At 43.2% G+C, this 19,678-nt stretch overlaps 1 protein-coding gene across 9 annotated transcripts in view; it reads right to left on the bottom strand.

The window, feature by feature from the left end:
* The window catches only part of MGAT5 (alpha-1,6-mannosylglycoprotein 6-beta-N-acetylglucosaminyltransferase), a 359,084-nt gene that overhangs the window by 147,188 nt on the left and 192,218 nt on the right, over window positions 1-19,678 (bottom strand). For all 9 annotated transcript variants that reach the window (XM_057550780.1, XM_057550787.1, XM_057550781.1 and 6 more), the window contains 2 exons: window positions 4,641-4,717; window positions 3,532-3,621 (listed from right to left, as the gene is read on the bottom strand). In XM_057550780.1, the coding sequence (XP_057406763.1) occupies window positions 3,532-3,621; window positions 4,641-4,717 (167 nt within the window). The remainder of the gene's footprint in view (window positions 1-3,531; window positions 3,622-4,640; window positions 4,718-19,678) is intronic.

Below are 19,678 nucleotides of genomic sequence, written 5' to 3'. Positions count from 1 at the left end.
GTACTCAAATAATGGCAATATCAAAAACCTATCATGAATAGACACAGAAAACAAACTTATGGTTACCAAAGGGGAAAGGTGAGGGGGAGGAATAAATAAGGAATTTGGGATTAACATATTCATACTACTATATATAAAATAGATAATCAACAAGGACCTACTGTATAGCACAGGGAACTATACTTAATATTTTGTAATAACCTACATGGGAAAAGAAATCTGGAAAAGAATATATAACTATATACAATTGAATCATTTCGCTGTACACCTGAAACTAACACAACATTGTAAATCAACTTTACTTCAATAAAAATAAATAAATAAATAACCACTCCCCCCAAAGAAGTAAAAAAAACCCCACAAACCTATCATAAAAGTGTCAGTTCTACAAATTGAGTATCATTTATTTGCCAGGTTCTACTCTAAGCATGCTCCCATATAGGCTCAGGAATTCTCATGGTCGGATCCTTTAAAAACAAAATTAAAACATGATAAAGGAAGAAACTGAGGCACAAAGAGGGCAACTTTTCCAAGAGCACAGCGTTTAGAAAGCATTAGAAACAGAAGCTGAAGTCAGCTATGAGGCTCTAAGGCAGTACTGCCTATTAAAGTGGCCATGTTGGTTAAATTTTCCTCTATCACAGGGTCCCTATTAAGACGCTTTGATAAAATGGGAAATTTTTTTTTAAAGGCCAGAGTTTCAAGGTAGTTTTCAGATTAAAACTTTGCAAAAGAAGTTCCTAGTTCTTTCCCAGGACCCCTTCCTGGCTTAATTACCTGTATCCATGCTTCCTCTTCCATTAGACTTGAAAGATAATGAATGCATGGCATGGTGACAAGCAAATGAGTCCTCAGTAATTGTTGACAATCAATGAATACAATCGATGTTCAGTAAGTGCTCGCTGAACTGAGTTCAGTGGCGCAAAAAGAAAAGTCTGATCATTTGCATAAGAAGAGAGTAGAACAGGCAAATGAAGCACCCTTCCACATCCCGAAAGGAGAAAAAATAGTTAAAGGTTCTGCAATGAAACACCCAGGCTCCGATATAAAGTCTACATGATCCATCACATCTTCATGCAGCCCCCATCTATCCCACATTCCTCTCAGTTTACCTCCACCAGAAGAATCTCCCTTTCCTCTCATCTTAACTAGGTCCTTCCTTCCCCTGTCGGTAGGGGTAGGGCGGCGGTTGCAAAGGAAGCGAACCAGGTCATATATAATTACAGCCCCTCTCCACCTGGACCATTCTCCCACACCTCCCCAGCTCTGGCTTGGGAGATGAAGACCCAGGCTGGAGTGAGCACGTCAAATCCTCTTCCTCTCCCTTCACCTCCGCAGTCCTCCCCGAGATGCTGGAAGGCGTGAAATTAGCTCAGCTTGTCAATCAGGGAGCCCGGTTAGACTCTGGCTAAATTCTATCGAATGGAAATGGGAAGAAAACTTTTGAAAATTGAACTAAATGAGGAACTTTTTCCTCAGGGCAGGAAAGGTGCCTCTAATTGACTTCTCACTGGAGTGAAGGTTCACCCCTAGCCCCAGGCCCTACTCCTCTGGAGAAGAAAATGAGGAGGCCGGCCCCAGGCCACCCAAGCTCCAAACACACTCAAATACATGCTACAAAGTCAATTTGCCAGCAGCCTCCTAATGAGGAACACCACACACCCAACTCTCAGTGCTTTTCATTTCCAAGAGGCATTTTAACTGTCATTAACTCTGACGGTTCCCATGATGGCCCTGGGGTGGCCATGGAGCAAGCTTGGCAAAAAAAAGTCTGACTGGATCTTACAGAAGAAAGAGAAGTAAGGGTGCAGAAGAGGGACAAACCCCGCAGATTCCAGGGCCACATGCCCTATAGCAATACTGGCTTGGCCTTCATCCCCAAAACTGTCCCTGTCACCTTATACCAGAGAGAAGAGGTACCTGAATCCCATGAGGGAAACTATGGCAAAAACATTTCATTTAGCTTCAAAATGGAGGAATTCTCCTTTCTGCATGGCATCACCAGGGAGCTGTTATTCAACTACTGGTTAAACAGCAAGAGTACCCAAACCAGGGGGCATGAACTTAAAAAAAAAAAAAAAAAAAAAAAAAGGCAGTCAAGAGCCTGCCAAGTGCACATTCTCAGAAATCAGCCAGCGTCCGTTTCACAAGCCCCTAGGGCTGCTGCCCCTGTCCATAAGGGGGCTGGGGAGGTGAAGAGCCAGTGAGTTTTCATTTCCCTACTCAGTTCTCTCCCAGTAACTGGCGCTGGATAAAGTCTTAACCCCACCCTATCCCCACAACCTTTCTAAAGGTGAAATGGAGATCGCTAAAGCACGTAATAAATTCCATGTGGTCTGTAAAATGCCCTGTAGCCCTTAAAAAAAAAAAAAGAAAAAAAAGCTGCTATTTCAATTCAAGGGTACAAATGAAAATGAAGTTCAAATAAAAAGGGAAAAAAAGGTAAAAGTAAATAATTCAGCCTGTAAGTAAATAGCTAACTCAGCCAATAAGCATATGAAAATATGCTCAACATCACTAATCATTAAGGAAATGCAAACCACAACCGGAGTGAGATACTCCCTCAAACCCATTCAGATGGCCACTAAAAAAAAAAAAAAAAACCCAGAAAATAACAAGTGCTGGCGAGGATGTGGAGAGGTTAGAACGCTTGTGCACTGTTGGTGGGAATGTAAAATGGTGCAGCCGCTGTGGAAAACAGTTTGGTGGTTCCTCAAAAAATTAAAAATATAATTACCATATAATCCAGCAACTCTGCTTCTGGATCTATACCCAAAAGAATTGAAAGCAGAGTCTCAAAAAGTTATGTGTGCACCTACGTTCATAACAGCATTATTCACAATAGCTGAAAGGTGGAAGCAATCCAAGGGTCCATTTGACAGATGAATGGGTAACAAAATGTGGTCTATACACACAACGGAACATATTATTAAGCCTTACAAAGGAAGGACCTACTGACACACGTACAACATGGATGAACCTTGAGCACACTATGCGAAGTGAAATCAGTCCATCACAAAAAGACAAATACTGTACATTTCACTTAAAGGAGTGCTTGGAGTAGTCAGAGGCAGAGGCAGAAAGCAGAAGGGTGTTTGCCGGGGCCGGGAGAAGGGAGGGAACGTGGAGTTACTGTTTAACGGGAACAGAGTCTCAGGTTGGCAAGATGAAGCATTCTGGAGATGATGGATGGATGGTGGTGATGGTCGCAGTGTGAATGGACTTAATGCCACTGAACTTTACACTTTTATGGTTAAGAAGTTTTACTACGTTTTTTTGTTAGGTGTATTTTACTACCTTTTTTTTTTTAATTGGGAAAAAAATTAAATAGTGAACTCAGACTATTTTTCCCTCAAGGGAAAAAAAAAAACAAAAAGTCACGCTACCTGGGGACAGAGGAGAGTAATGCAGAAGGAAATCATAGGCCCTTCGCGTGAAAACGATACACGTTTTTCAGCCTTTCAGATTCCAGGCTCAGCTACAGAACAGACCACCCACCCCCACCCCGCAAAGCCAGGAGAAGCTCCTCACCTCACTGAGGTAAATAAAAAAAGAGCAGGCGGACCCATCCACTCCGTATTCTGCGTAGCAGGGGTCCGAGCGCCACATATCTCTCATCCACTGCAACAACCAGAGAAGGGGAGAGCACTGATCAACACCTGATCTCTGCGGCCGGGCACACCTGCCCCCAGAGAAGCCGAGGGCACGGAGCGGGAGGGGCGTGGCTCAAGCCTGAAGCTCAGGGTCCCTGAGCTCAGGTCAGGACACAGACGCTCAGCTCTTGGACGATCGTGGCTCGAGCTGGGCCTTAGCAGAGGCCTTTGGAGTGGACAGAGGCCACGAGACACACCCTGCAGTGCAGCCCGGGAGAAGCAACGGCAAAAGGGGCGTTTTATCAAGAGCAAGTGCCTAATGAACCCCGGCATCAGGGTCCCCTGCCCGGAGAACCACAGTTTCACAGGCCTCAGCACGGTGTCTGGAAGAGAGCGCACGGACGGGGGCAGGAGCTGGGCGTGTGGTGGGTCCCAAACGGAGGCCAGGTAAGTGCTCTGTGGTTTGGTCTCCCCATCCTGCGTGACACTTGAACAGTAACTTTTCTCTGCAAACTACTGAGAAGGGGAGCGGTCTCCCCAAGGGCTGGCCGTATAAATGGGATGGGAAAAAAAATGTTAAGAGACAAAGAGTGGCCAAGAGTGTCTGGGTACTGGACTGCACATGCAAATGTGACATTTGAATCTCAGTCTGGAGACCTCACAGCAGAGGCCTGGGGGAGAGGGAAGGTGGGTACTCAATAATGGCAGCCCCTTGTCTTGGGCCCTTGAAGGATCACCTGCCGGAGGATGGGAAGGGGGCGGTAGTGGCAGCTTCAAAGCCACCGCAGGTGCCTGCAATGGCCCAGCCCTTTCAGTGTGACCACTTAGTCGCTGTTGACTAACCCCACAGAGCTGGCATAAGCAGGGAAAGGTTGTCATGGCCACAGCCCCAAACTGGCAGGACTGAGGCACCCCTTAAACGACTCCCTTAAAGGGCTCGCTTGCCCATCTGTATCGCTGGGGAGAAGAAGGGAGGGGAGGGGAAGCAAGGGGCTGTTGGTGCAGACTGAGGAGGATGGGGAAGAACGGACATCCCTTCCGCCTTACCTTGATTTTCCCCTCGCAGTGGGGGTAGCCATCCATAGGAGGCAATACGCATTTTTCTTGAGCTCCATTAATGATATCTGAAAAGGAGGAAAAAGAACAAAGGATACTATCAAGTTTACGGCAAGGGAGGGTCAGAGAGAGAAAAGGAAAAGAGAAGTCCATCCTGGGAGCCCCTCCAGCGGACGACAGTTCTGACTGCTCTGCAGGGAGGACCTGACTCAACCACAGCCCGACTCCAGGACGGCCAGAGACCTGTGACATGCATGGCCCAGCCGCAAAGGGTGAGCCGGGCCAACCAGAGTGCTTGCCTGAAAATCTGCAACTGGGAAACTGAGAAACCATATGAGTGGAGGGCAGGAAATGAAGCCATGAGAATTAGGAGGGTCACCGGGCCAGCGAGGCCAGGCTAGGCCATGAGGACACACTGAGGCCATGAGCAGCTTCATGAACACGTGTTCTTATCACTTATGCAATCTAAAAAAGTGGTACAAATGAACTTATTTCCAAAACAGAAACAGACTCACAGACATAGAAAACAAACCTATGGCTACCAAAGGGGAAGGGGGGGGGGGATCAACTAGGAGTCTGGGATTAACAGATACACACTACTATACATATAAGAGATAAACGATAAGGACCTGCTGAATAGCACAGGGAACTATACTCAATATTTTGTAATAACCTATAAGGGAAAAGAATCTGAAGAAAATAGATATGTATGTGTGTGTGTGTGTGTGTGTGTGTGTGTGTGTATATATATATATACAAATAACCGAAACTACTTTGCTGTACACCTGAAACTAACACAACACTGTAAATCAACTATACTTCAATAAAACAAAACAGACATGCGCTTGAGCTGAGGCAGCCCACAGGAGAGAGAAAGGCGAGGAGAACCATGTACAGAGGAGCATAAAGCCACAAGATGCATCTGCAAGGTGCAGCTTCTTACAGAGCCGGTTCTTAAATTTCCACCAAGATCTCCTTATTCTTCCAATATTTCCTCCCAACAAACTCCCTTTGTATTAGCAAGCTTGAGTAGATTCCTATTCCTTGTAACTACAGAGTCTAAACTAAAAAGAATGCCTCCCAGAAGCTTTAGTGATGGACAACAGACAAACCAGTAAACAACTGAACAGCAGCGTAAAAGGCCTTATGTTAGGGCGGGGCAAGGCAAGGACACCCGGCTTTCCTGGATCCAGTGACATCTCAGCTGAGATGTGAAGAGGAAGGAGTGAGCCAGGTAGACGGACAAGGTAGAGATGGTGTTCAGGGAAACATCCAAATGCAGGACCTGGTCTGACTGGAGTGAATTAGTATGAGGTACTGAGAGGCAGGGCCCAACCAGAAGGGCCTCAAGCACCAAAATAAAGACTCTGGTCTTTGTACTAAGGGCCTGGGTGGCGGAGCACTGACAAGTTTTAAGGAGAAGATAGTTACGATCAGTTTTTTGTTTAGGAACCATCATTTCAGCTGGAAAGGCAGACAACCCTAAACCTACATGCTTCTGTTTTTGGACCAACTATATTTTCTGGACATGCTTGGAAAATGTCCCAATTACTCACTGCTGACAGTTTCCTATACCAAGTACTAATCGGAAATTAGATCCCAAACTACAATATCAACCTAAGGAGAACTAGAGTGTAAAATCAATACCCTCCTTATCATAGGTCGGAGGCAGTGTCAGTTAGTTGTTAACGTGGAAGACACTTAGTTTGTTGGAGGCTTTGTTTCCCCATCTGTAAAATCGGAATAACTGCACCTCTATTTCATCCAGGTCTTATTAAATAAGTTAACGTTTGTAAAAAGCCTGGTCTGGCACTCCCATCACATGATACTACAGACCATGGCGGGTGCTTAAAAGTTGGCATTTGCTGTATAATTCCACACAACTTTCACTCACTATACCCAGGAAAGCAATATTTCAAATGCATGTGGTTCTGGAAATGCATTCTCCTTGTTTTTAAAATAAATGCAGGCTTGAATGGTGGCTCTCCCTAAAGCTCCCCTTCTCTCTCATGTGTACGGGACAGCCAGCTCCAGAATCCACTGACAGACGTGGTCTCTCACCAAAGAAGAGAAGTGCTTTCCAATGACTACTGCTCCTATCACTATTTTAAATTCCAATTTTGTTTACTACTTAAGCAAGTAAGACGCAGCAGAGGTTCTGAGAAATTAAGCGGAGTCGAAAACAGCCGAGGGTTGGGATAATCAGACATCTGAGATACTCAGGGGTAAATTACCCCCCTTTCTTTACACACACAAGGTATTATTCTAGTTCCAGATGTTCAGAGCCAGAAGTTATTGAAATAAGGTGAGCTGGAGGCATGGCAGTGCGGGACGAAGAGAAATCGCCGAGTGTTAAAATAAACCAGCAGGTCCGTGAAGGCTGCAGGCAAAGCCTAGTGGCTGGCAGTGTGGGTCCTCTTCATTTAAGAGTTTCAAGAAATAAAAAAATGTTATGCTAAGAGTCAGCAAACTTTTTTCCGTAAAGGGCTGGACAATAAATATTTTAGGCTGGGCAGGTCACATGGTCTCTGTCTGGGATGTAGCAGGAAAGCAGCCACAGACAACAGGGGGAGGATGGGTGTGGCTGTGTTCCAATAAAACTTTATTTACAAAAACAGGCACAGACCCCGGTGTGGGCCATGCTAAGAGACTCCCCAAATGAGGATCCTCGCTTCTGCAAAGACCTGCTGAACTGACTTTTTAAAGGACATCTGCAGGCACTCCCCTGTCCGGAGTGCCCTTCCTGCTGTCACCCATCCTGGTTCCCTCCACCCATTTAAAGCCCCTCCTCCTTTAAGACCTAGCTCGAGCATCCCCACCTGAAGACAGCCCTGATCCTTCTCCATCCCCATGCTGAGTCAGGACTGAGTCAGGGCTGAGTGCTGCCCTCCTGCTCCTGGCCCTCCCACCACAGCCAGCAATCCTGTTCTCTTGTTCACCTCCCCTCCTAGGAGGTGGGAAGGTTATGTCTTTCTGCTCCATCACCAGACACTCAGTGAGTGCTGCTGGGCTGAATAAACATATGCATGCTCTGCCTGCCACCCCACCATCCCCGGCCTGACCCTTGGGCTCAGGGAGAATGAGACTGAGCTGAGACCCCTGCTAGACCAGCTTATTTTACTCCTCTTCCAAGCAGGAGTGTGTCAGCTAATCCAACAAGGGCTCCTCTGCATTTCTATGATCTTATGAGGAATTTTCTCATTATTTTGTTACACAGTGATGGGTGTGAATAGACAGCGTCTTCCAAAAGTGTAGTTCGATGACTTGAGGCTCTGGGGTGGAAGGGATCTGTGAAAGGGAGACACAGGAAGTGCCACGGGCCGAGCTGCTCACAGAATCCAACCCCCAGTAAGTAACCTGAGCAAGACCCTCCATTACCTCCCAGGCCCTGAGGCGTTTCAGCACACCCCACAGGACAGCTCTCTGTCTTGTTTCCATCACAATGACAAAAACTCAATGAATCATGTTTTCATTCCTTTGTGTCCACAGAAGACATTTCTACCTTTGCAAGAGCCTCCAACCTAAGGTTGTTTAAAAAAACCCACAAAAATTCAGGCCAAAAGAGGTTAACGTGACTGCTTTTCAGGGGACACTTAGCTTAATGAGGCCCCTCCCCACAAAAGGTGTCAGGATTCTGCCAAGATACATTCCTAGAAGGCTCTCCCTGCTGTTCAGCCCGCCCTCTCACACAGGTCATCTTTTTTTATTAACGGTGAAAGGGCAAAGGGAAAAAAAGATGTTAATGTAAGCAAAGAAGCTCAGCTCTTACTACTGTTTAGGATTCAGTTTCATCTCTTACCCTCATACACCAGCCCAAGTAGCATCTTGCACTGAGAACTTCACCTCTGAACTGATTCTATGGTACCGTCAACCAGGTATTAGAAAAAAAAGGCAGGGTACCCTAGGTGCAAAAACTTCCGTTGTTTTATCAGGGTAGTAGGAGGTCAAATATTAGGTTTAATCTAAGAGAACATTTTTCTTATTATCAAAAATGCTGACAACTCAGGAAGAGCACATGTACAGCAGGAGAAGTGACGAAAGATGCCATAAACACACCCAGAGCAGCGTGTTCCCATCAAGCGGAGAGCCACATTCTCACCGACGGTCCTAACGTGCATACACAGATTGAGAGAGACACAACGGCATTTCACATACATATCTGGAGGTGACAGAGACAAAGAGATATGGAACTAGGCACACAGATGTTTTTAACTCATGCTTTCCTCTGCCCAAGGAAGGAAGGAAAGTGGGAGAGAACAGGGCAGAAGTAAATGGTAAAGACAGTCTCAAAGGGCCTGTGAGAATTGAAAAGGGTGACAGAGGAAACAGAGGTGGACAATCCTGACCTCCCTTGATACAGTACCAGCCTTTCTAAAGTGCTGGCACATACATTACCACATTTCATACTCACCACATCCTCCTGAGCAGGGAAGACGATGACCTCATTTTATAGTTTGGAAAGGAGACGCTTCAAAATGCTCAGCGTCTACCTCCAAACTCAGCCCACAGCTGCTTGGAACATCTGTCAAAACCTGCTGCTTGCCATGTGCTGCGATGTCACAGCTGCACCCTTGAAAGACATGGTCCATACGCTGGAGGAGCTCCCCAGGGCTAGGGGGAGGGACCACATACAGCAAAGCAAGGCACGTGTCAGCAGAGCCCCCTCCTCGGGTGTATAGCCTCCTGGAAGGCGGGACAGCCACCCTCGGGGCTGTGGCCCAGCACCCAACCTACTGCCTGGCACCCTGGCAACTCCATTGTATTTTTTTAGACAAATGAACAAACGTAACAAAGGGATGCAGAGCCCCAGTTCCAGAGAAGCACAGGAAGAAAGAGCCACGGAAGAAAGGGGGTGGGCGGTCCTCACTGAGAATCTCTGAACCAGAAACTCAAGCGTTCCGGACCACACACTAAACAAGCCAAAGGAATCTGGGTTCCACACAAGGAAAAACGTCAGAAGGAGGAGCAGTGAAAGAAGACTCATTGCCAATGCAGGGAGGGAGGAAGTGGCCTCTCCCCCATGTGAATGACTGATATTCATACCTTATTAGTATTTAAGAAGAGAGGCTTGCAGTTCTGTGAGATAGGATCTTAATGAGTCATATGTTAACTGTCCTGATGCGCTTACAAATCAAACACAAGATCCACTGGGTACCGTACAAGGATACCTTTAGTTTTAGCTGCCAAGTTCAATACACATACATGGAGATGCTGTCGTGTTTTTAAAGTCATCAACTATCAACTATGCACCATCATAAAACACTCACCTACTACAAACTTATTTCAAGTTAATGATAACCTTTCCTGACTCTGCTGAACAAAAGAGCTCCAGAAATATGGTTATAAAAAGAGGCTCACAACAAACAAGGCTGGCAGCCAGGTGTCACCCTTAATCCGATTCTATAAATACTCGTGGGTGGTACCACCTGTAAGAAACTCGGCTCCCGGGTGGTGATGATAAAGTGAGGACGGGGAGGGGAGGGGAGGGGAGGGGAGGGGAGGGGAGGGGAGGGGATGTGTGTGTGTGTGGGGGGGGGTAGTGGGAGCCAAGGGGGAGGCGGTGGAGAGGGGGAGAGGTGTCTTGTTGAGCCCTACACAGAAGATAGTTATTTTAGAATGAAAGTTGACCCTCCCAAGACAGCCTCCTTTGGCAAGGCTCACTTTTCTGAATATTAATTACAGCAAAGATGACGTGCCTGAATATTAATCACAGCAAAGACGACGTGTCTGCATATTAATCATAGCAAAGATTACGTGTCTGAATATTAATTACAGCGAAAACGACGTGTCTGAATATTAATTATCGCAAAGACGACGTGTTTGAAACGGCACTTCTTTTTAAGAACTTGTAAAACACAGTGCCGTTAATTTTTTATCTAGAACTGAACAGGCGTCAGATAGGTTAAGGGTGTCCGATTTCTTCACCATTGCTATTTTAACGGAAGATGAAAAAGGAAGTTTAAAAATCTCTCAGGTATCTCAAAAAACGTGACCATCTGTCTACCCCCGGAAGCTTTAGGAAACCGAGTTCAATCTCCTGGTCCAGTTCCTTTGCCAGCAGCTAAGATAACCATCTTCATGAGTGAGGGCTCGATTCGGCCCACAGGTACCCCAAGCATATTTCCTCTCAAAAGATAAAGGGTCTCCAGCAATTCTGTTTTGTGTGTAGGACAAGGTAGTGTTTCTCTCCGAACACCCGATAGGAACACGCGGCCCCAGTTATCAGGTGGCCCCTGCAGGGTGCCCACGTGAGCGCTGCACCAGCCGGGAGCTGACTTCATCTCTGTGCTCAGCCTGGAGACCATGCTCTTGCCAGCGCCGCCGTCAGCCGGCCTCGCGTCAGGAGTTACCAGCAATAAATCGGCCAGAAATCAGCCATGGTGAAATACAATCTCCCATTACAAATGACCTCACCAGTCATTCTCAGCTTGGCAAATATTCATTTAGGGCCACTTTACATTTGCATTATGAAAAAGTGATTTAATTTCCATAACTGAATCATGTACACACATTCCAGACCCAGGGCCCACAGGAACAGGAAGCTCTCTGCCCACTGAAGGAGCTGGGGAGTCATGATGGGTAATGGGCATGACACACAGACTCCCAGGGATGGACACCGGGCACCTTGAAAAGAGTTGTTTGCATTTTGTTGGTTTTGTTTTGTTTTTCAACGTAAGAAGCTAGAAATGCAATCACTGTACCGAAGAATTTCAGAACTGCAGACGACTTCTGAAGCCATATTAGTAAGCTGTTGACTTTTCCTGATTCATAATAAGGCCTAGAGAGATGAACTGCCTTCTGCATTCAGTGGTTTAATAAAATTCACTAGTTACCTCTCATGCACAACACATTCTGCACGTTCAACCCAGGCGTCTGTCTTCTGGGTCAAGACTGTTTCCACTACTCTGGCTCTAGGTATTAAAAGGCACACGACCACCATCATCACCATATTCACATTCTACACCAGAAATCCGAACAGTCAACCCTGAAGAATAAAATGATCAGTTTTTACTTGTCTCTGAATAAGCACTCCAAGGGCCTCAGGGACTTGCTAAAAACCTGGAGCTACTGTATTGCCCATGAGCAAACGCTATAGGCATAATGGAAGTCAACAGGAAAATCATATTCAATGAACAGTTGTTCAATCGTGCACAGCTTTTCAAGGATGGCATTAATGTGTAAAAAAAAGGAAGTTGTGAGGACTATGAAAACACATTGCCAGGCATAATCAATGTCAAAAATTACAAACCACAATAACAGCCAAATAATCCTAGATTATTTATGCTTTCTTCTGTTATACCCTAGGTCATTTGTTTATTTGTTTGTTTATTTTTGCAGAATTTCCACCTAATTAAGCTTTGAAGCTAACATTAATACCGTTTTACCTTTCATTGGTAAAACAGAACTAGAAAGAAGATCTAGGATTAAGATTCTCAGTACAATGTGGTATCACCTCACTCCAGTCAGAATGGCCATCATTAAAATGTCTACAAAGAATAAATTCTGGACAGGGTGTGGAGAGAAAGGAACCCTCCTACACTGTTGGTGGGAATGTAAATTGATAGAGCCACTATGGAGAACAGTATGGAGGTTCCTCAGAAAACTAAAAATAGAACTACCATATGGTCCTACAATCCCACTCCTGGGCCTTTATCCAAATAAAACTCTAATTCAAAAAGATACATACACCCCAGTGTTCATTGCAGCACTATTTACAACAGCCAAGACATGGAAGCAACCTAAATGTCCATCGACAGATGAAAGAATAAAGACGATGTGGTGGATACATACATGGACTATTCCTCAGCCACAAAAAAGAATGAAATCATGCCATCTGCACCAACATGAATGGACCTAGAAATTATCATACTAAGTGAAGTAAGCCAGATAGAGCAAGATAAATATCATATTGATATGATATCGCTTATATATGGAATCTAAAAAAAAAAGGATACAAATGCATTTATTTACAAAACAGAAATAGACTCACAGACTTAGAAAACAAACTTACGGTTACCAAAGGGGAAAGCGGGGGAGGGATAAATTAGGAGATTGGGATTACTATATACCACTACTATACATAAAATAGATAACCAATAAGGAATTACTGGATGGCACAGGGGACTATACTCAATATTTTGTAATAATCTATAAGGGAAAAGAATATATACACATATATATACATACATATATCAAAAACTGAATCACTGTGCTGTACACCTGAAACACAACATTGTAAATCAACTATATATACTTCAATAAAATAAAATAAAATAAACTAATTAAAAGGGATTCTCAGTAGGAGGGGCAGGGTCTGTAAGAATGTTGTGTACACACACATACAGAAGCGCGCACACACACACACACACACACACACACACACACACACACACCGTCCATCCTGATAGGCCCCCAGGTACTGCTACTGATACAAGCATGTCACATTCCTTAGAATATTCAGGCAGAAAAGGTTGGTCATCACACACTTAGGAACACATATGTGTAGTGGGCAGAAAACAGCTGGGGTTAAACACCTGACACTGACATGAAAAAAAAAAAAAGTTCATCATCATTAGCAATCAGGGAAACGCAAATCAAAACCACCATGAGATATCACTTCATCCACTGAAATGGCTATAATCAAAAATTCAGGTCATAACAAGTGTTGGCAAGAAAGTAGAGAAATCAGAACCCTCAAGCACTGCTGGTAGGAATAGAAAATAATGCAGCTATTTTGGAAAACAGTCTAGCAGTTCCTTAACAAGTTAAACATAGAGTTACCCTTTGACCCAGCAATTCCACTCCTAGGTAGACACCCAAGACAAATGAAAACCTAGACCCACACAAAAGTTCATGGCAGCATTATTCATGAGAGCCAAAAGTTGAACACTGGAAACAATCCAAATGTTCATCAGTGGATGAATGGATAGACAAAATGTGGTACATCCACACAATGGGGTATTATTCAGCCATACTGGGAATGAAGTACTGATTCATCCCACAACATGGATAAACCTTGAAGAAATTAAGCTAAGTGAAAGGAGCCAGTCACAAAAGACCACATATTATATGAAATGTCCAGAACAGGCAAATCCATAGAGACAGAAAGTAGGTTAGTGGCTGCTTCGGGCTGGGGGAAAGGGAGGTTGACAGGGGGGTAATGATTGCTAATAGTAGGTACAGAATCGTTTTTGAGGCCAGAGATGGAAAACAGATATTTTATCCTATGTTTTAACCCCGAGTGTCCTACTGAGAAAGGAAATCTACCCCCAGTGGGTAAAAGCAACCAATCAACATCAATGTCTGAGCGGGTGTGGGAGAGGGGAGAGGATCAATGTGGCTAAAGCAGCAGACTCAGAGCAGGGCAGGAGGAAACAGCTTGGAAAGGTTAGCTGACACCCCACCCTGGAGAACTGCAAATTCCAGGCAGAGAACACCATTACCCACTGCGGGAATACGAAGGTCACTGCATACACTCGGGGAGCTGGGTGCTATGGCACTGGGGAAGAAACAGAGTCTTTGAGGAGAGAAGCAACATGCTGAAAAACGTGAAATCCAAGGAAAAGGAGAGCGACAGCTACATTATGAGGATGAAAATTTGACCCTGTGGACTTCCAAAGATACTGATGCATCAAGTCTTTACAGTTGAATAGAGTTTATACCTAAAGTTGTAAATTGTCAAGGAGCAGAAAGCTGTCTTTCACCAGTAAGGAAGCCCATGCTATTTTTCCGACACGGGGTCTCTAAAGACAACTATGAATGTTTAACCCCTCCTTTGATTTACAGCAGCTTCTAATGCCCTTTCTCATCCACTTACATTTAATTAAGCTCTCACTGATGCCTACTGGGCAGGTAATAGGTAAATTCTTTTCAAATTTTCAAATGTATTTCCAAAATGGCACGGCATAAGCCTCTAAAGTTGTAAAACTATAAAAATCTGTCTTCTGACTGTAGTTAACACTGCTGTATGGTTTATCTCAAAGTTGCTAAGGGAGATCCTAAAACTTCTCATGACAAGAAAAAAACCATTTTCGTCATCCCTGCCCTTTTTTTTTATATCTATTTGAGATGATGGATGGATGTGAACTAAACTTACTGTGGCAATCATTTCACAATATATGTAAGTCAAGCCATTATGCTGTACACCTTAAACGGACATAGCGCTGTATGTTGATTCTATCTCAATAAAACAAAGGAAAACCGTCCGTGCTTCAAATAGTAGATGAATCCTCTCATGAAATGCCATCTTCCCTCCTCGGCCACCATGCTACCTGCCTGCTCATTATGAAGCAACCTGCTCCTGGAACTGACACTATAAAATGCTCCAAGAGAAAGCAGCCGTCCGTGCCCTGGTATCTGAGTTCCTGACCACATTCCACGCCAGCAGTGGAAACAGGAGAAAAGGTGAGTACACGTTATGCGCTGGATTTCTTTGCTTAAATTTATTGCTAAGTATTTTATTCTTTTTGATGTTATGGTAAGTTATTAATTTATTTTTGGATTGTTAATTACTAGTGTACAGAAATATAACTGATTTTTTACATTGATCATGTTTCCTGAAATGTTTCTGAATTCATTTATTAGTTCTAATTGTGTGTCGGGGGGTGTATTTCTTATATACAAGATCATGTAAACTGAAAGTAAATATATTTTTACTTCTTCCCATCCCCCCCCAAAAAAAAAAAAAAAAAAAGATTATGTGCTGGAAAGAGCACGGGTGTCTAAGAGATCTCAACTGGGATTCTCTCTCTGCTGCTTACCAGGGGACAACATGGGCAGGTTACTGGACCTTCCTTAGCCTGTTTCTTCATGCAATAGATGGAGTCAGTAAAACTTTCCAACATCTGAATTACCCTTTCTGTGCCAGGTACCACAGCTGGCACTCATTTATTGCCTCATGTCACCTTCACTCAGCCTTCAAAGTCAAATAAGAAATGCTGAGGGAGATCAAGCTGTAAGAAAGAGAGATGCCTATGTCACACTGAAATATTACACACTAGCTCTCATTCACTCAATTCGTCTATTTGTTCAACATACTTGTCCTACTGTCCGTATATCTGTGTGTGTGTGTGTTACCCATCTCTGATTCATTTTATGCCTCAGCACTGGACAGAGAAGGTGTGAGATACAGCCGGTGACTAAAATGCTTTGAATTTATGGAAGGAAAAAAGTTCAAGTCTTTTTAACTGAATAGCACAAAGGCATCTGCTGTATATTGTAATAGCTCTGGGGCTGGAAGATAAAACTGCGTGTGCAATATGATTTAGGGAATCAGAGTTCTTTTCATGCATAAATCTACATGTATTCATCTGTATGGGAGATATATTCTCCCATATTCTATTGATATATTCTATTGATATATATATATATATTCTACTGCTATATTCCTTTTCTATTGATATAAGTTCATACTTAATTTCTGTTATCATTTCTTCTACAACAAAATGTTCTTCAGCATTTTAAGTAACATTGTAAGGGACATAAAACATTCCAAGTGGCTATTATGTTATGTATCCAGTTATAATAAATGGACATAACAGTCCCTAAATTGGGAGAATGCTAGTTTTATGCATCAAAAACAAAATAAAAAGTTATAATGGTATCGTATTTCCAGAAAAAAAGTTTTAAAAAGTTTTTAATATTTAAAAAAATAAGATATATGCCATTTGCAGCAACAAAGACGAACCTAGAGATTATCATACTAAGTGAAGTAAGCCAGACAGAGAAAGATAAATATCATATGATATCGCTTATATGTAGAATCTAAAAAAAAAAAAAAAAAGAAAGAAAGAAAGACACAAAAGAACTTATTTCCAAAACAGACATAGAAAACAAACTTATGGCTACCAAAGGGGAAGGGGGGGGGGAACAATTAGGAGTTTGGGATTAACATAATACACACTACTGTATGAAAAACAGACAACCAACAAGAACTACTGTATAGCACTGGGAACTCTACTCAATATTTTGTAATAACCTATAAGGGAAGAGAAGCTGAAGAAGAATATATATAGTTATAAATCAACTATACGCCAATAAAAAAGTAAATAAAAATTGATACAGACATTCAAATAAAACAAATAAGATATAGTATGGACAGATTTTAATGCATCCTCAGCTGTCAATTTAGATTTAAGAAAATATACTGGGAAGTAGATGGCGGACATTAAAAATTCAAGATTATACTTGCAAAACGACATCATATTCTCAAGTTGGGAGCCTAAAGCGATTTTCACACCTGTTCTCCTTTCCCAATAAACAAGGGAGGGCCCTTCATAACTTCCCTCTTTTCGCACGCAGTTTACTGCAGCTATCATACTGTAACAGCCACTTCCCCTGGAACTTGGAGCACACACGTCTCCCTCCTCCCCTCCAACAACAAATGGTTCAATTTTTCTTCTAAAACATGGTTGAGTTAAGCACAGCTCACACATTTCTGACTATTCTTATCAAACTGTCAAAGTGCTTGGGATTTGGATTTTGTTAAGAAAAAGAAAGAGGGACTTCCCTGGTGACGCAGTGGTTAAGAATCCACCTCCAATGCAGAGGACACGGGTTCGAGCCCTGGTCCGGGAAGATCCCACAAGCAACTAAGCCCACGAGCCACAACTATTGAAGCCCGAGTGCCTAGAGCCGTGCTCCGCAACAAGAGAAGCCACCGCAATGAGAAGCCCGTGCACCGCAACGAGGAGTAGCCCTTGCTCGCTGCAACTAGAGAAAAGCCCGCGGGCAGCAACAAAGACCTAACGCAGCCAAAAATAAATATAATTAATTAATTAATTAAAAGGAAAAGAAATATATACCCAGTTTATGAACAACTGTTTGTATTTCTTTGTTGAAACTGAAGAAGAAAAGCAAGCAATGCAGAGTTAGTAACTGTAGGAGACTGGCTATATCCCTAGGCTATTTTGATTGTACAAACTGCCAGAAATAGGTGTTTTCTCTCCCCATCATACAATGCCCTCCGCATTTTTTTTTTTTTTTGGCTGCACAGCTTTTAGGATCTTAGTTCCCTGACCAGGGACTGAACCTGGGCCACAGCAGTGAAAAAGCCAAGTCCTAATCACCGGACCGCCAGCGAATTCCCCACAACATACATACATACATTTTAAATACATTATTTATTTAATGTTGGCCGCACTAGGTCTTCATTGTGGCATGAGGACGATGCCCCTTTCTGATCACCTGTCACAAACTTTTTTGTCGCTGTTGGTGAAGGACAGGGATTCTGATTAGACATCAAGACGTCTACAGGTACTGAGGAAGTACTTTGATTATTCTTTTAGTGGGAGATTGAGATTAATTTTTGTTTTCACTCACTCATGTAAACTGAGTTTTTCATTTTGTTTTGGTTGCTTGGTTAGTCTCCCTCCTCTCTTTTTAGCATGGAAAAATAAACTGTAAGTTAATTTAGAATTAAGACGACACCCTGATAATAAGTTTTTGGTACTACAAAAAGAAGCAGAGTGAGAATAAAACACAACAACAAAAAAGGAAGCTTAAGGCCTACAATATTGAGAACACCCCCAAGTACATCAAACGCTTGGGTACAAGTTTGAAGAAAGGCTGAGAGCTACTTAATTTTTAGTTCCATTTGATTTATCCAGAGTTTCATGAAATCTGCAAGCCCACTGGCGTAACGCATACATGCTATGCCTGCTAGATACGTCCTTGGCTAGTGATGTCTCTCAAAAACCAGGTTATCTTATAACTTAATTCCTTTTATCTCTCTCAGCCCTTAGCAGGTTCTTCTTCCTGTGGAAAGGAAACATGTCTGCTTAAGACCATGTAAATTTGGACAATGATACTCAGCTTGTGAGGTTGAGAGAGTAATGTGCATATACTTAAATGTATGTCTTACCCTGGAATGCTATTCATCTATTCAATAGGAAATGTTAGTAAATATGTGAACACAAGTTCTTTCCAGTATGAAAAACAAAGGTTTTCAACTGCCTAGGAATCTGTTTCAGGAAGTAATCTGCTCTCAGATGGGAAGTTGGTTTTTGAGTCAGTTCTTCGATAGCACTGGTCCTCTGGCAGTGGGATTACCACCTGGAGGTCTTCACCTGAAGACCCATGCCACTGTGCCAGTATCCAGGGCAAATTGCACTCACCCACTCACTCTCTAGCCATGGTGTCCAGGAGAGGGAGAGCCCTCATTAAAAATACACTCTCCTTGCCAACCTAGAAATGGTAGCTATTGTGTTGAAAGCAAGAGAGAGCCGGCATATATACCAAAAGGCAGGAGAAAGAGCAGTGATAAGAAATAACTCAGATTGTTTGTTGGCCAGAGCAGACTCCTGAACTGCACTACTTGTGTAAGAACTATGTGATCAATTTAACTTGGAATTCTTTATAAAGAAAAGCTGAGAAATTATTGATATATATTGGCAATGGCAGAGAAGCTTATATTGGAATAATCTTCCCACAGATATTCATACTTATAAGACAATGAAGAGTAAGGAAAAGGGGCAAAACGAGAAGGAGTTTGAACTTTAAAAGAAAGAAACTACAATGGATAAGACCCACATTAAATGGCTTTGCCCTTGAGGGGACTCTCTGGGTGGTGGGAGATCACTAGAAGGTAAGCAAAAGACTACAGTCTTAGGATGAAATTTGGGCCATCAGGATGACAAGAAACTGAGGTAGGGTACTCCCATAAAGAGGGAACCAAAGAAGGGGAGCCCCCAAATCTGCATATAAACTACCTTAAAATCCTTGAATGACTCCATAACCAAGCCTTTGTAGGGGAGACTCCAAGGAAAGCTCTAAAGGTGTTCAGAGGTTCAGCTGCTGTTCACTGTGGGGTAATGAGAGTTTCAATCTTGACCAATCAGAGGGGTTTGGCCAACATTTCAAGCTTTCCATTGAAATCACAGAAAGGCCTTGCATCAGGACCAGGACTTAAGACTTCCTAAGACTAAGGCAAAAACTGAAACAGACACACCCAACAAACCACAAAATCAAGACTTCTTAGGCTCAAGGTGGTAAGATAGTAAATTAACTGCTTGCTAGAACAAAAAATTAAC

This window comes from Balaenoptera acutorostrata, chromosome 8 (genome assembly GCF_949987535.1).
Source record: "Balaenoptera acutorostrata chromosome 8, mBalAcu1.1, whole genome shotgun sequence".
Taxonomy (NCBI): domain Eukaryota; kingdom Metazoa; phylum Chordata; class Mammalia; order Artiodactyla; family Balaenopteridae; genus Balaenoptera; species Balaenoptera acutorostrata.
This window is presented reverse-complemented; position numbering and strand designations above follow the sequence as displayed.